The sequence below is a fragment of the Ranitomeya imitator genome, chromosome 4, assembly GCF_032444005.1.
Source record: "Ranitomeya imitator isolate aRanImi1 chromosome 4, aRanImi1.pri, whole genome shotgun sequence".
Taxonomy (NCBI): Eukaryota; Metazoa; Chordata; class Amphibia; order Anura; family Dendrobatidae; genus Ranitomeya; species Ranitomeya imitator.
Genome location: NC_091285.1, coordinates 319,076,746 through 319,095,064, shown reverse-complemented (window position 1 = coordinate 319,095,064; position 18,319 = coordinate 319,076,746). Strand labels below are relative to the sequence as shown.

The following is an 18,319-nucleotide window of genomic DNA, read 5'->3' as shown; positions in this document are numbered from 1 at the left end:
AAGCCGCGGATCTAAGCGAATTCACTACCACTTGTACCTGGGACACGTGGGTATGCCAGTCAATACTAAAGATGATGATATCATCCAAGTTCACTTACACATACTTCTGATGGGGTCCTAACACTATGTCCATCAGCCTCTGGAACATGGCTGGGGCCCCATGTAACCCAAAATTCAATAAGACATAGCGATAGAGACCCTCTGGTGTTATAAAGGCGGTCTTTTCTTTCGCTGACTCTGTAAGAGACACCTGCCAGTAACCCTTGGTCAGATTGAGTGTGGTAAAGTACCGGACCTGCCCCAGTCGCTCATTCAGCTAGTCCACATGGGGCATTGGATAAAGGTCAAATTCTGACATTTCATAAAATTTTTGGAAATCGTTACAGAATCTTAACAATCCGTTCACCTTCAGAATCAGTACAATGGACTGATTCCTGGACTCCTCAATTACTCCTAGCTGGAGCATTTGTCTTACCTCAACCGTGATGGCTTGCCTCCAGGTTGCTGGCACTCGGGACAGTTTCATTTGTACCCTTACCTGAGGCTCAGTGGCAATGTCATGTTGGGTCACAGAAGTACGGCCGGGCAGTTCCGAAAATACATCCGTATTCTCTTGCACTAATTTCTGAGCCTCTCGTCGCTGCTGTTTAGTGAGAGTGTCACTTATATTTACCTCTCTTTCAACTTCCATCCAGGCCGGTGTTGGAAGGACCCCAGGTGATATGACCAGAGTCACATCCATAATCATTCGTACATACGTGTTAACCCCCAGTCGATCAAGGATATCATTTTCAAGTTTCCCATATTTTTGGGCATCCTACTGACTGAGGTCAAAGTAGGCCTTCTGGGCATCTCCCATCAGGAAGGGGCCTACCACTTCAGCCCGCTGGGAAATCATCAAGATCTCCCACTCTACTGTGCTCTCAAACATGGTGAGGAAAGCTTCCGTGTCATCCTCAGGATTAATCTTCCTCAACGCTGACAGGACTGTGTCCCGGGCCTTAGAACGGATCAGGGTTGCTGGTGAGGATGAATCTTTCAGGGCTGCAGTCTGCTGCAGAATCAGATTGTTAAGCCCCCGTCACACATAGCGAGATCGCTAGCAAGATCGCTGCTGAGTCACAAGTTTTGTGACGCAACAGCGACCTCAGTAGCGATCTCGCTATGTGTGACACGTAGCAGCGACCAGGCCCCTGCTGTGAAATCGCTGGTCGTGTCGGAATGGCCTGGACCGTTTTTTGATCGTTGAGGTCCCGCTGGGTAGCACACATCGCTGTGTTTGACACCTTACCAATGACCTCGTTGACAGGACGTCCCATTGAACCGTCATGAAATAGCATCGTTGTACAGGTCGCTACAGGTCGCCGCATCGCTGCTGCGTCGTTGGGGAGATCGCACTGTGTGACATCTCACCAGCGACCACATAGCGACGCATCAACGATCCCTGACAGGTCGTATCGTTGTTGGGATCGCTTAAGCGTCGCTATGTGTGACGGGGCCTTTAGTCTTCTGCTGCTGCTGGTACAACAGCTGAAACTGCTCATTGAGCTGCTGTTGCAGTTGCTGTTGCTCCTGCTGTTGTTGCTGAGTGAGGACAAACTGCTTGAAAAGCTTCTCCATTTTACTGGCCAGCCTGGGCTGTAGTGTCACAGACTTAATTACCAACATGCAACTTGCTTTGAGATATGCCTCAGTTAACACTGCCAGCACTCTCCAACAACATATAGTGCAGCAGGGTTTACACAGTGTGACAGATAGGCAGGGACCACAGAAAGTTCAGCATAAAATGTCCTCATATAAACAGGTAAACGATATCCTCAGGTTCAAAGCAGGGCCCACAAAAACAGTCTGTGTTTCAAATTGTTGCCGCGGGCAATGGCACAGCCTTATCTTTTGGGTCAGTCAGCCAATTTGAAGTCCATGGCCCTATGTTAAATTCACAAAGGCTTGGGTTGCACAGAGCCTCCTGCTCTGCAACTTCCAAAACCAAACTGACAGACCCAAGAAAAACTGAGAGTTTAAATAGGAATCGTGGCCATAGAGCCACTCCCAAAACCCAGAGTGGAGGGAGGGATTCGCCCCACCACCAAACCAGCAAATCCCTGAAAAAATAAAAGCCCATGTTGGGTTTTCCTAAAATCTGACTTGGTCAACTACTTTGACCTAATCCACACTTACTTCTAGTTTGCCTTGTAATTCACAAACATTTTGCTGTAAACACGATGCGCTCCAGTGGGTTTAATATGTCTCTATATGCATCCTGGGAGACACATACTGGCCCTCATATATGATACCTCTCACTGCCTCATGATATAAACACTGCTCAAAAAAATAAAGGGAACACTAAAATCCCACATCCTAGATATCACTGAATGAAATATTCCAGTTGTAAATCTTTATTCATTACGTAGGGGAATGTGTTGAGAACAATAAGACCTAAAAATGATCAACGTAAATCACAACTAATATCCCACGAAGGTCTGGAGTTGGAATGACGCTCAAAATCAAAGTGGAAAATGAAGTTACAGGCTGATCCAACTTCAGTGGAAATGCCTCTAGACAAGGAAATGATGCTCAGTAGTGTGTGGCCTCCATGTGCCTGTATGACCTCCCTACAATGCCTGGGCATGCTCCTGAAGAGGCAGCGGATGGTCTTCTGAGGGATCTCCTCCCAGACCTGGACTAAAGCATACACAATGTCCCAAATGTGTTCAATCGGATTCAGGTCTGGGGAAAGGGCGGGCCAGTCCATATCTTCAATGCCTTCATCTTGCAGGAACTGCTGACACACTCCAGCCACATGAGGTCTGGCATTGTCCTGCACTAGGAGGAACCCAGGGCCAACTGCACCAGCATATGGTCTCACCAGGGATCTGAGGATCTCATCTCGGTACCTAATGGCATACAGGCTACCTCTGGTGAGCACATTGAGGGCTGTGCGGCCCTGCAAAGAAATTCCACCACATACCATTACTGACCCACTGCCAAACCAGTCATGCTGAAGGCTGTTGCAGGCAGGAGATTGCTCTCCACAGCATCTCCAGACTTTGTCACATCTGTCACATGTGCTCAGTGTGAATCTGCTTTCATCTGGGCACCAGTGGCGAATTTGCCAATCCTGGTGTTCTGTTGCAAATGCCAAGCGTCCTGAACGGTGTTGGGCTGTGAGCACAACCCCCATCTGTGGATGTCGGGCACTCAGACCATCCTCATGGAGTCGGTTTCTAACCATTTGTGCAGACACATGCACATTTGTGGCCTGCTAGAGGTCATTTTCCAGGGCTCTAGCAGTGCTCCTTCTGTTCCTCCTTGCACAAAGGCTGACGTAGCAGAAGTTTGATTTACTTGGAGTTATATTCTGTTGTTTAAGTGTTCTCTTTATTTTTTTGAGCAGTGTATACAGTAGAGACCAAAAGTTTGGACACCCCTTCTCATTTAAAAATTTTTCTATATTTTCGTGACTATGAAAATTGTACATTGACACTGAAGGCATCAAAACTATGAATTAACACATGTGGAATTATATACTTAACAAAAAAGTGTGAAACAATTGAAATTATGTCTTATATTCTAGGTTCTTCAAAGTAGCCACCTTTTGCTTTGATGACTGCTTTGCACACTCTTGGCATTCTCTTGAGGTGCTCCTTCAATTGGGCTCTCCTCCACCTCAACTTCAACATCACAAATGCTTCAGTCCTCAGAGGTGTCACCCCAATCGCACTTGCTTCTTCACAGCTCCCAAGTCTCCAGCTGCGCATCTGAGTATGGGGTAACACAGATGGTTGAGTCTGCAGAGCTGTTTACTCATACTATAGCCTGGGAATCAGAGGTCTGCTCCAAAGCTTCTGTGAATCCAGACGAGGAAATGATCTGTACTGATGCTCAGAATCTTTGTGAGTCAGATCCAGGGCCAGATGAAGGAGGTTCTGAGCATAATGTAGACCCTCGTTCCCAAACTGTAACTCCTGTTGGTGGAGACAGTGAGGAAGATGATGATGAGACTGAGATACCTGATTTGAACGAAAACTTGACTTTTCGGTCAGGGCAGGAAGAGGTTGGCTCTAAGGACGACAGGTGTGAGAACACACAGGGTGATGATGATGAGGTTGGAGACCCCACTTACTGTCAACCCACAGTCCGCCATGAGGTCAGCAGAGGAGGTGGAGGAGGATGCTAGTGATGACGAGGTTAGGTTGCACCTTCCTGGACAGAAAGTACTGGAAGTAGGCCAACAACTGCATTTTCAACCACAACTGTGCCTCTGAGCACAAGTCGTGGTGGCTCTTCAGGTCGCATAGGCTCTAAGCCTTGCATAGCCTGGGCATTTTTGGACATTGCAAAGGATGACCCAACTCATGTTATCTGTAAGATTTGTCATCAAAATCTCAGTAGAGGCCAAAAAATGAATAGTTTGAGTACTTCATGCATGAATCGTCACATGGATATGAGGCATAAGTTGCAGTGGGAAGCTCACTGTGCTACAATGCCAACCACCATCTGACCCATCAAGTGCATCCACGGCCTCTTCATCCTCTGTGACTGTGGAGACAGCAGTCGCACATGATTTTGGACGCAGACCTTCCACCTCTTTACCCGCAACAGCCAGTGTGATTGGCAGGTCGTCAGTACATTTGCAAGTGGAAACACCTGCAGGTGTTGAGCGCTCTAATACATCGAGACCACCACATTTTGATCAAGGCAACATAATATCTCCGCCTGCACCTTCCTCACAGACCAGCAGTTTGCCGGGGACACCCTACTCAACCCTATCTAAGCACGGCAGCCAGCCCTCGGTCCCTCAGATGTGGACAAGTAAAAGACCATTTCCTCCTAGCCATGACAAAGCTAAGAGGTTGAATTTCACCATCTGCAAGCTGTTGGCTACAGAAATGCTGCCTTTCCGCCTGGTGGACACAGAGGATTTTCGAGACCTTATGTCCGTCGCAGTGCCCCAGTACCAGATGCCCAGTGGCCACTACTTCTCAAAGAAAGCTGTGCATGCACTACACCAGCATGTCGCACACAACATCACCTCTTCCTTGAGAAACAGAGTGCATTTCACCACAGACACTTGGACGAGTAGACATGGACAGGGGCATTACATATCAGTGACTGGGCACTGGGTAACTATGGTGACAGCAGGAGAAGGGCCTTCTGTCTTGCCGTCCCCATGAGTTGCGCGTCAATCCTCTGTATCTATAAGATCCTCCACTGCTTCTGCCTCCTCAACCTCCTCTCGGTCCTCCACCTGCACCCAAAGCCTGTCTGGTAATGCCACCCACGTTCTAACTGCGCAGAAGGAATCCTGCACACCTCCTTACTATGTTATCACCAGGGATCAATGGCATCAGGCGGTGTTTACCTTGAAATGTCTGGGAAATGTGAGTCACACAGCTGAGGATTTGTGGTCAGCTCTGGAGACCGAGTTCCATCAATGGTTGTCTCCACTCAACCTGCAGCCAGGGAAGGCTGTGTGCGACAATGCTGCAAACCTGTGTGCGGCCCTTCACCGGGGCAATGTCACACACGTGCCTTGTATGGCTCACATTTTGAACCTGGTTGTCCAGCAATTTTTATCCCACTATCCCGGACTAGATGGGATTCTGCAGAGGGCACGGTCACTGTGCGCTCACTTCCGCCGTTCGCATCCCGCAGCTCAACGACTTACATCTCTACAGAAGTCGTTGGGCCTGCCAGTTCACCGGCTGAAATGCGATCTGCACACATGGTGGAATTCAACTCTGCACATGTTGCAGCGACTGTGGCAGCAAAGACAAGCCCTGGTGCAATACGTTATGACATATAGCCTGGGCCAACAAGATCCAGAGGTGGGGCAAATCACGCTGCAGGAGTGTTCTCAGATCAGGGACCTATGCACCCTTCTGCACAGTTTTGAAATAGCGACGAAGATGTTTAGTGCTGACGATGCCATTATCAGCATGACTATTCCGTTCACTTACATGCTGGAGCACACCTTAAACAGTATTCGGAGTCAGGAGGTGGGACAAGAGGAGGAGGAACAGGAGGCGTCGTATGCGGAAGGGATAATATCTCCAAGGTCCAGACGGTCGGCAGCACCAAGACGGCTGGCATTGGAGGCTGAGGGAGAGGGATTACCGAGGGCGCATGGTAGCAGCCAAACTGTTGAAAAAGGTGCAGGAGGCGAGGAAGAAGTGGAGGACGAACTGGCGCTGGGCATGGAAGACTCATCAGATGAGGGAGACCTTGATCAAAATTCTGTTGTGCAAGGTTGGGGGGAGAGGGCAGAGGAAGGAAGCATGATCTCACCTCGCCGCCACCAAGGCAACAAGGACTTGGTCCTCCTGGATGCGCAAGACACATGAGTGCCTTCTTGCTGCACTACCTGCAACATGACCCTGGGATTGTCAGAATCCGAAGTAATACCGACTACTGGGTTGCCACACTCTTAGATCCCCGGTACAAAAGTAAATTTGGCAAAATAATTCCTGCCATAAAAAGCATGCAGGAGTATCAGCAGAGACTGTTACAGAATCTTACATTTTCCACAAAACACCAGCGGTGCGCGTAGTGGATCTCTGAGTTCTAACTTGCCAACCGTGGGACTGTCGAGTCATCACTCAAACTGTAACAGTAACATCGCATCTGCTGGTAACAGCAATTGTTTCCAATCGTTTCAAGAATTTTTTAGACCATCCTTTGCAAGGCCACAGAAGACAAGAAGTCTGACGCATTGCCAACGCCTAGAGCGGATGGTACAGGAGTATCTCCAAGTTAACATTGATGCCATGACTGTGGAACTGGACCCTTGCTCTTTGTGGGCTTCCAATCTGGAAAAATGGCCTGAGCTCGCCACTCACTCCTTGGAGATCCGCAAGGACTTTTCTACCCTGTGTCATCCTGGGGAGACTAAAAGCTGGATGATTTTTGAAAATCACCTCAGAAACCATTTTAAGAAACTCTGGGGAAATTGATGCCACTTAAGTGGTGTCTGTGACCCAATTTTTGGAAAAAATGGAGACTCTTTTTGGAGTCCCCTTGCTGTGTTTTACATGACGTTGGCATCGTCAATTCCAGGTGGGTGGAACCTTTTAACATTTAGAAACTACATACACTATGGCTTGGGGTAACATAGATGGTTGAGTCTGCAGAGCTGTTTACTCATACTATGGCCTGGGATTCAGAGGTCTGCTCCAAAGCTTCAGTGTCTGCTAGCCAGCAGAGTGGCCCACCCATGAAGCAAGCTACACTGCCTGTTATCTAATTACTAATTTTTAACTGCATCTAGCCCAGGCAATACTTTGGGCCTAGTAGCAGTGTCTGCTACTCAGCAGAGTACCCCACCCATGAAGCAAGCTACACTGCCTTCTTCCTTTCTCAATCTAACTCCTCTGGGGTTCCCGCTCTCCCTCCAGCTCTCTCCTTCTCACAGGTGGACTACCGCGTGTATTAACACTGTGGTGAATCTTTTGGGCCCAGGCATAAGAATTCTTCGAGGTAATGGATAATATGTGCCCCCTTAGAAATGTCCTTTGCCTCGTCAAAGGAGGTACAGTATATAGTACTGTACTTGGTTCCGCGTCGATGTTGTCGTTTACTGACCTGCCCCTTGGATATAACAAATGGTGGATTGGTCTGAATGTATTGGGTTCCTTTTTTGACACAACTCCCAACGGGGGTACTACTACGTCTTCTAAGGAAAGGAAATGGCCACAGTCTTATTTACTGCAGCTCTGATGCATGGCCCCTGTTTCACAAGATTCATGAAGTTGTGCATACATATAGTGGTAAACATCACGTTTCAGAGCTATTAAATACGTTTTAGATATACACTATCTTGCAAGAGCTAGAGCCTAACAAGCCAACAAAGTTTGATACTCATCAATCAGATGCACTGCCGCCCGCCTGTTGTCTACTTAGCCTCAACGCGTTTCGCCTCTCTGGCTCATCAGGAGGCTCGATTTCTTGTCATGTTTCTCGATGGGCTGTGATAGAATTGAGTCATGATGGTATTACCTCGGTTTTTAAAGCCAGGGCACCGGAAATTGCAGTGTTAATTTGTACTTCCTGTTCTACGGCAGGGAGTGCGCCTGGAGTAAACTCCCCCCTATCAGGGGAGAAAGGTTCCGACTCACATGTACTTTATAGTATCTGGTGCTTCCTAGTGTTCTATCCATCTGTGCCGCGTCCCCGCTGTTTAAGGGGATGTGCCTTCCGCCCTCCTACATCGCGCGTGCATCAGCTGGAACGCTACCTCCATCTCTGCGTTCCATAGGGTCTCAAACGCGGGATACCTATTGTGCATGCGTCGGGAGCCATGCCATGCCATGCGTCATATAAAGTGGCCATAAGTCAGTGTCTGTTAGCTATGCAGGTCCACAACACGAACCGTTTTGATTGTATGCTGCTGACCTGTACCTAGACTATCTAGAAAGCAAAATTACAGAAGTTACAAGAAGTGGGCCTGTGTTCTGAATTTCAGTCCCAGTCCGACCCTGGTAACATGTACTCAGTAAACCTGCTAAAGACAATTGGGCACCAATGGCAGACTTACTAATTCTGATGTTCTTGGTAAATGACAATCTAACTGCATGGTACTGAGCTGTGAGCCCAAGTCCCATTTTATAAAATTAGTCCTCATGTCACACTCATAGTGTCAATGTCTGGGATTTGGCAGAGGTCTCCTTGTTGAGTTGATTAACTTGTACAGCCCTGCCCTGCTCCTCTTTCATAATGATAAATTTCCTGGTATCTGCTCCATGCTCCAGCAGATCTTGAGACAGTGCTGGAAGACACAGGAAACCTTGCTTTTGCACATATTAATGTCTTAAGGTACCGTCACACTGAACGATATTGTTAACGATATTGTTGCTTTTTGTGACGTAGCAACGATATCGTTAACGAAATCGTTATGTGTGACAGCGACCAACGATCAGGCCCCTGCTTGGAGATCGTTGGTCGCTGGGGAAAGTCCAGCACTTTATTTTGTCGCTGGATCTCCCGCTGACATCGCTGAATCGGCGTGTGTGACGCCGATCCAGCGATGTCTTCACTGGTAACCAGGGTAAACATCGGGTTACTAAGTGCAGGGCCGCGCTTAGTAACCCGATGTTTACCCTGGTTACCGTTGTAAATGTAAAGAAACAAACACTACATACTTACATTCCCGGTGTCTGGTCATGTCCCCCGCCGTCAGCTTCCCGCACTGACTGGTGAGCGCGGGCCGGCCATAAAACACGCTGTGCAGCGGTGACGTCATCGCTGTACTTTACGGCCGGCGCTCAGTCAGTGCGGGAAGCTGAAGGCGAGGGACATGACCAGACACCGGGAATGTAAGTATGTAGTGTTTGTTTTTTTACATTTACAACGGTAACCAGGGTAAACATCGGGTTTACTAAGCGCGGCCCTGCGCTTAGTAACCCAATGTTTACCCTGGTTACCCGGGGACTTCGGCATCGTTGGTCGCTGGAGAGCTGTCTGTGTGACAGCTCTCCAGCGACCAAACAGCGACGCTGCAGCGATCGACATCGTTGTCGGTATAGCTGCAGCGTCGCTTTAGTGTGACGGTACCTTTATATTGGAGGAGTTGGACTACCTGAGCAACTTGAACGGGCTACAGGTATTACCTCATGCTACTAGAAGTGACAGGGATACTTTCAAAATGCAAAACCAGAGAAGAACCAGAAGAGAGAAAATGGTTGCGGCCACCCCATACATTAGTTTCTCTTGCTGCTGCTTCTCCAACACACCTTGTCACTTGTATTGGAAGTAAGTCAAGTGATTCTCAATAGCTTATGCTTTCTAAATGGTCACATTGGTATTTGTGAAGTTAAATTGAGGTGAGATTATACTGGAATGCTTTAACCCTTTCAAGACCTTGCACTTCTTCGGTTTTCCGTTTTCGTTTTTCGCTCCCCTCCTTCCCAGAGCCATAACGTTTTTATTTTTCCGTCAATATGGCCATGTGGGGGCTTATTTTTTGCGGGATGAGTTGTACTTTTGAACAATACCATTGGTTTTACCATGTCGTGTACTAGAAACCGGGAAAAAAATTCCAAGTAAGTGAAATTGCAAAAAAAGTGCAATCCCACACTTGTTTTTTGTTTGGCTTTTTTGCTTGGTTCACTAAATGCTAAAACTAACCTGCCATTATGATTCTCCTGGTCATTACGAGTTCATAGACACCAAACATGTCTAGGTTATGTTTTATCTAAGTGGTAAAAAAAATTTCCAAACTTTGCTATAAAAAAAAAAAAATTGTGCAATTTTCCGATACCCGTACCGTCTCCATTTTTCATGATCTCGGGTTGGATGAGGGCTTATTTTTTGCGTGCCGAGCTGGTGTTTTTAATTATATCATTTCGGTGCAGATATGTTATTTTGATCGCCCTTTATTTCATTTTAATGCAATGTCGAGGCGACCAAAAAGAATTAAAAAGGGACACTGTCACCTGAATTTGGAGGGAACAATCTTCAGCGATGGAGGCGGGGTTTTGGGGTTTTTGATTCACCCTTTCCTTACCCACTGGCTGCATGCTGGCTGCAATATTGGATTGAAGTTCATTCTCTGTCCTCCGTAGTACATGCCTGCACAAGGTAATGTTGCATTGCGCAGGCGTGTACTACGGAGGACAGAGAATGAACTTCAATCCAATATTGCAGCCAGCATGCAGCCAGCGGGTAAGGAAAGGGTGAATCAAAAACCCCAAAACCCCGCCTCCATCGCTGAAGATTGTTCCCTCCAAATTCAGGTGACAGTGTCCCTTTAATTCTGACATTTTGAATTTTTTTTTCTCGCTACGCCGTTAAGCGATCAGGTTAATCCTTTTTTTTATTGATAGATCGGGCGATTCTGAACTCAGCGATACCAAATATGTGTAGGTTTGATTTTTTTTTATTGTTTTATTTTGAATGGGGCGAAAGGGCGGTGATATAAACATTTATATATTTTTTTTTTTTTTTCAAATTTTTTAAAACATTTTTTTTTACTTTTGCCATGCTTCAATAGCCTCCATGGGAGGCTAGAAGCTGGTACAACTCGATCGGCTCTGCTACATATGAGTGATTGTCAGATCGCCCCTATGAAGTAGATTTACTGCATTGCTATGAGCACCGAGCACAGGGTGGCGCTCATAGCAATCCGGCATCAACAACCATAGATGTCTCAAGGAGACCTCAGGTTGTCATGCTGACGCATCGCTGTCCCCCGATCACGTGACGGCGGTCGGCGATGCGCTCATTTCCGGCCCGAAGGCCTGAAGCGGTAGTTAAATGCCGCTGTCAGCGTTTGACAGCAGCATTTAACTAGTTAATAGCGGCCGCGGCGGGTGAATCGCGATTTCACCCGCCGCTATTGCGGGCACATGTCAGCTGTTCAAAACAGCTGACATGTCCCGGCTTTAATGCTGGTTCACCGCCAGAGCCCACGTCAAAGCAGGGGACCCGACCTCCGCAGTACTAGTACGGTGGAGGTCGTGAAGGGGTTAAACCGGTTGTCCATTACTTGAACAACCTCTTTTCAATTGCTATGTTTCCTCCAAGTAAATAATAACACTTAGGCCGGAGTCACACACAGCGAGATATGGCCGAGTCTCGCAGGTTAAAACCAAGCTCTGGCACCGGCACTCCAGAGCGGAGCGTGCAGCCGCACAGCAATACATGGAGCTGCACGCTCCGCTCCGGAGTGCCGGTGCCAGAGCTTGGTTTTAACCTGCGAGACTCGGCCGTATCTTGATGTAGTGTGACTCCGGCCTTTTACTCACTTACGGTGCTGTTCCAGGGGTATAGGCACTGCCTTTTCTGAGGCTCGCATGACACTATTATGTCATGTAATTCCTGCAGCCAATCAGCGGCTACTTCACTCCCCATCCAAATTAGTCATCCGGAGGAACTAAGAGAACAGCTGCAGCTTTCACTTACTCCGCATGTCGGTTATGTGGCCTCTGATTGGCTGCAGGGATCGCGTGACATAACAATGTGGACAACCCTTTTAAGTTTTCCCTTCCTTTTTTTCAAACAGTGTAAATTTGACAAGCAACTTTGCTAATGAACATGGACAGTCAGATATTTGTGGGGAAATGTGGTGTAACATAGAAGAAGACATGCAGATGAACAACAGTTATAAAGAACAAGCGCATAGTTATGGTTGCGTACCTCATCTAACTTACAAATGTAGCATTTGTTTTGAACTGAAACAAAAATGTGAACTATACCATGTTGAGCATAGCTAACTTGACGAAACAAAAGCCTTTTGACTTATCAAGTAGGGTGTTGATTTGCTTTATAATGGTATGTGTGTCATGTTAGAAAATGCTACATCATTCTGAAATGAATAAACGTGTTGTAAAATTATAATGCAGATAACTTAAAAGGGAATGGTGTTATGGCTTAGCTACTCAGATGGTTATTGTGGCTCATGTCTGTGGCTACCTTGCTTCTCAATTACACTGTAACATTTCATACTCTAAGGCCACATTCACAAGGTCAGTATTTGATCAGTATTTTACATCAGTATTTGTAAGCCATAATCAGGAGATCAGAGGAAAAGTCTAATAGAAACATATGCACCACTTCTGCATTTATCACTCCTGGTTTGGCTTATGAACACTGATGTAAGGGAAATAAGCACACAGTTTTTATTGAGGAGCTTACTTAAGATCTGTGAGACCCTTCTCCAACGAGGTTTGATCTTTGGCCAGCTCCAGAAGATGTGTAGCAAGTTCCCGGGAGTCAGCAATCCCTTAGGCTGCGTGTCCACTTTCAGGATGGCCGGCGGTATCGTCGGAGCGGCTTTGCCGCTCTGCGCTAAGCCCCGCCCCTTCTGGGACGCGATGATGCCGGAAGTGTTCACAGCACACATCCGGCATCATCGCACCCATCGCATAGGGCCCTGTGCTATATCTTGCGGCGACGCAGCGTCGCCGCAAGGTATACGGACATGCTGCGATCTGAAAAGACGCGCAGCATGTCCGGAGTCGCAGGGCCGCCGCGTGCGTGTTACCACGCATAGTGGAGACGGGATTTCATTCAATCCCCTCCACTATGCTGTAACATCTGGACGCTGCGTGTCTGACGCTGCGGCTCTATGCAGTGTCAGACACGCAGCGTTTCCTGCACGTGGAAACATACCCTTATATTCCTTAACCAAGTTATATACCCCTCCCACCCCTCCTATCTTTTCCCCCCTTTTTTGTGTTTCCTCAATTCCCTCATTATATTAAAATTTAATAAATATATTTGAAAAACAAATACTGATGTAAAATACTGACCAAATACAGAATGTGCGACCATGGCCTGATACATTATACCTACAAATGAATATTACTTGGAGTGAAATCCAAAGCAAATAAGACGGCTCATAATAGCAAAGCATCCAACAATAAAAGAAGCAATGTGACTGATTATGATGGAAAATATCTCTGCTTTTCCTTTATACTGTTATCATTCTCAGGCAATATTCTTGTAACACTTAACTGTACAGCATAAAAGTGGAACATAATCTCCAGACATGACCAAATGCAATAACTGACACCAACATTGGCATTTTGATTTAATGGGACTAGGATAGGCTGACTGCCGAGATTTTTAATGTAGTTTATCAGCAGCGAGGCCATTGACCCCACAGTTGGGAAGGTTACTGAGTATGCTCTGCAGCCTGAGAGCTGGCTATATACAGAAGTCTGCAATCTGTAATTATATTTTCAGACTGTCAGAAGAATCTCAGCACTAAATGGAAATTTACTAAACTTAAGACAATGAAGTAGCCAAACTTATGAACATCCTACATGTAAATATTTAAAGGGAACTTGTCAGGTCCCAACGTGATAGAAACCCACTATTACATTTCTAAATATACTGATTGTAGCATTATAATGAAGCTTTTAAAGGGAATCTGGAATCTTAACCCCATTTTAGGCCTATAAGCTACAGCCACTGCCATTAGGGGCTTATCTACAGCATTCTGTAATGCTGTAGATAAGCCCCTGATGTAACCTGAAAGATGAGAAAAACAAGTTAGATTATACTCACCTGGGGGTGGCCCAGTGTGGTCCGGTCCGATGGGTGTCGCGTTCCGGGTCCAGCGTCTCCCATCTTCATGCGATGACGTCCTCTTCTTTGCTTCCTGCCGTGGCTCCTGCGCAGCCGTACTTTATCTGCCCTGTTGAGGGCAGAGCAAAGTACTGCAGTGCGCAGGTGCTGGACCTCTCTGACCTTTCCGACACCTGCGCACTGCAGTACTTTGCTCTGCCCTCCACAGGGCAGATAAAGTACGGCTGCACAAGAGCCACAGCAGGAAGCAAAGAAGAGGACGACATCGTATGAAGATGGGAGGCGCCGGACCCGGACCGCGATGACCAGGTACGGACTGGGGCTAAAATTCAGCCTTGGCATTTGAAATCACACAGGCCCATGTTGTCCCATCCCCGTGAACCAGATGGGATATATTACTAATATTACCCTGGATGGATGAAAGCAAGATTTACTACAACACTAATATTTCTAATGATACTTGTGACCTGCTGGGGTAAGTGATAAGGTCAGCAATTTTGTGCTCCATCACAACTCTTAACAGTATGGTACAGTGTCTTGAGAACACCGATTCTGCTAACAGCATAGCAGACAAGGCAGCCCATGACCAAACAGGCCCTTCTGGCATTTGCCAGAATTGCCAGATGGCCAGTCCGGCCCTGGCGACGCCCATCGGACTGGACCACACCGGACCGGCCATGGGTGAGTATAATATAACTTGCTTTTCTTATCTTTCAGGTTACATTGAGGGCTTATCTACAGCATTATAGAATGCTGTAGCTAAGCCCCTGATGGCGGTGGCCGCCGCTTATAGGCCTAAAATGGGGTGACAGATTACCTTTAAAGTTACAATCTGCTCTCTGTTTTAGAAGAGTGCTTTATACTCAGCTGCTTGTTATGTGTAAATGAGCCAGGACTATTCCAACATGGCATCGCTTTCTCCAGACTAGCTCTGGCTCGGTTCCTATTCTCACACCCCCTATGAGCGTGATTGACGTTTTTCCATACACTCTAGTAATGGCAGGACTGAATGAAATATGAAATCTCCAGCATGTGTGCAACATGTCAGCGCTCTTACCATGAAGTGGGCTGTGATTGAAAAGGGGTGAACATACCATTGATGCAACCAATGGGCCCAAGAGGTAAGGGGACCACTTGAACCCTCAAAGCAGGTGGAATTGTTTTATGAATATCTATTGGACTGTGAAGAGCCCATGTATTGTTTTGCACAAGGGCCCTTTTTTGTCTGTGTCCACTTCTACTGTACATCCTTTATACAATCCACTTCATGGTTGGACTGCTGGCACCCCACACGTGTTTTATGCAAAGTCTACTAGTGATAATATATCGGTTCCTGACTCAACTAAGCTTAATAAAATAAAGGCAAAAAAATACAGAAATGTTATAATCCTTAGATGAAAACAGCTTTATACAAGATGCAGAACATAAAAATGTAAGATCACTGAACCTTCGGGAATCTTAATCATCATGCAATTATTGCAACCTTGTTAGCTAACCACTAATTTGTCAGTTCTGCAAAACAAATCAGCAAGTTTAAGTACCGGTATATGGAATCATTTAATAGCATGCAAGATACAAACTGATAACTGTAGCAAAATAATATAGTAGCAAGCAATACTGTGTTTTAAAATGAAAAGACAGTCCACTCACATCCTTTATCTTTGTGACTATGCTATTCCACGTATAGAGGCATTCCTTGTTCTGTGTGGCAACCTCCAGGAGACCCAAACTTCTCCTTAAGTCGCAATCTTTAGTCCATGTAGTGCTTTTCCAAAGCAGAGACAGGCACTGGTAGAAGACACATAGTGCCAAAAAGACAGCTATGAATACAGGACTAGGGCAATACCTGCGTCTCCAGCCCATGTCCTCTACTCCACCACTTCTCTCAGACCTTTGTTAGACAACATAGTGATGTAACCAAGCATGGGTCCCCATGATCAGCACCCAGCTTCCATCTTCCCTGCATACTGTAGTATCCTTAAGCAGTAAGGCAGAACCTTGGCCCAGCAGAGGTTAACTTCTTAAATGATAAAGTATTCCAAACTCTTCCAACTTCATTAAGTTTTCATGGGACCTGTATGTTCAGTGTCCTTCATCATCTCAAACTGGGAGCTTCAGAAGCAGAAGTGTTTCACATCTGTATCCAGTAGGAGTAAAAATAGCTGAGCGTGGCAAAGTTTACTCTCTGTCTTCAGTTTAGTAGAAATGTTGAGTTTACTTCCAAAGTCCTCTCTGTCCGCTAGCAGGACATTCTCGTCTATCCCCTGATGGGCTGCCGATGTATGCGCTGCTCCAGGCTAGCACAAACACTGCACATACACACATATCTCAGCTCTTGGACCACAGGCATCATAAATGAAAGACTTGCTTTCTTTTTGGGTGGGGTTGTCCCAGCACAGGAACTACAGGATAATAATAATAATGCAGTTTAGGGTTTCTCCACAAGTCAGCGAGGAAAGAATTTACTAACTAGTCGCAAACTTTCAAGCTTTAAATCGAGTATTGTTTTTATTATTATTCTACTCCGAAATGAAATTACATCCAGATGTTTCCAATAGAAGTGTGCACAGGCTCGCTGGAAAAGGAGCTTTGTGTCTGGTTAATACAGCTGCCATTGCGGTTTGGATTATACATGCTGCACATTTTCATGAGATTTCCATTGTGAAGTTCTAGGAAGAAAGTTTCAGTTGTCATTACGCTGCTTACTGAATAAAGAATTATGGACAAATGTAAATATTTATGAAAATTGAATACAAACACACCTTTGAATAATTTAAGAAAGTTAATGAGGGCCTGTTAGCTCTCTTGATTTGTCTTTTTTTCGTGAATAATTTTGTATCATGGTTTTTTAGAGATTTCTGTCACATCCGTGCCTGAACATACTTCTGCAACCCCTGCAGAACGTCGGCAGAATGTGGGAGATTAGTTGCCGAGATTAGTTACCCCTTTCCTGTCCACCTGTGTTTTGCTGCGGTGAGCTGGTGTGTGACTAGCTCTCTGCTGGGAGCCATGGGCAGTGATCCCTTATTTATATACCCCAACAAACAGTCTCTAACTGCTGGCTATTTAGCTAGCTTCAGAAAGACATGACTCTGATGCCTTGCTCCTGTTTGCAATTTTGTTTATCATGTGGTTTGACCTTTGCTTGTATTTTGTCTACCAGCTTGCCTCCTGATTTTGTTCCTGACGTGACTTGTCAGTATTGACCCTGTGTGACGACCTCTTGTCTTTGGTTCGCTTTTTTTGGCCGGCATCCCTTCTGAGGAAGCAATCCAGTGGACCCCGTTGTAAGACCAGATCACTCTACAGGTTTTTAAGGATAAAGGTCGGGATTCCTCTGGAATCTGACAGCCAGATTGACTTGTGCTAAGTCTGTCCAAGGTAGCTTTTTGAGCCGTAACTCTTCATATATGTATGAAATAAATGAGCTGAAAGTGAAAGAACACACCCCTTTGACACGTGGAAAGTAAAACATCCTGTGTCAATTTATTCATGAATGTTCAGATGAAATAATAGGAATGGCACAGTATAAATATAAGGCTCCGATCATGCTACATTTACGTGGTGCGTCCAGGATTTTCTTCTAAATGAAAAATGGGATTCAGACAGAATCCTTTTGCATAGACTTTAATGACGCAAACAGTGATGACTGCAGCCCATTAGTGTCCGCCAGGGCTGCCATCAGGGCATTACTGCACTTACTGGCATATGGGGCCCAATGATAAAAGGGACCTGGTCCAGGCCCCTTTCTTACTAGGACCCAGAGGCAGGATTCAGCTGCTCACTCTGTAACTGTATGTGCATCATCGGACGATCATTCAGTTGAAATCTTTTGCCATGTAGGACCTACTTCCTGCACTGCAATAGGAGCCGCTAGCCAATCAGAGGCCGGCAGGTGAGGTTGGTACACATGTCACCGGTGTATTCAGACCCCTTTATATTTTTCACTCTTTGCTTCACTGCAGCCATTTGGTAAATTCAAAAAAGCTTATTTTTTTCACATTAATGTACACTCTGCACCCCATCTTGGATGAAAAAAATACAGAAATGTACAAATGTTTGCAAATTTAATAAAAAAGAAAAATTGAAATATCATATGGTCATAAGTATTCAGACCCTTTGCTTAACTGAAATATCATATGGTCATAAGTATTCAGACCCTTTGCTCAGACTCTCATATTTAAGTCATATGCTGTTGTGACGCCCAGGAGACCGGGATACCCAGCACCGGACCAATGGAGTCTGTCTCTTGAGGGGGATGTCACGGGTGGCTTGACCCGGTGCTGTGGCC

The 18,319-nt window shown here is 46.1% G+C and overlaps 1 protein-coding gene across 2 annotated transcripts in view; it reads right to left on the bottom strand.

The window, feature by feature from the left end:
- The window catches only part of CPED1 (cadherin like and PC-esterase domain containing 1), a 486,680-nt gene extending 470,321 nt beyond the window's left edge, over positions 1 to 16,359 (bottom strand). For both annotated transcript variants that reach the window (XM_069764871.1, XM_069764872.1), the window contains exon 1: positions 15,679 to 16,359. In XM_069764871.1, the coding sequence (XP_069620972.1) occupies positions 15,679 to 15,891 (213 nt within the window). In that variant the 5' untranslated portion in view covers positions 15,892 to 16,359. The remainder of the gene's footprint in view (positions 1 to 15,678) is intronic.
- Positions 16,360 to 18,319: the final 1,960 nt, after the last annotated feature.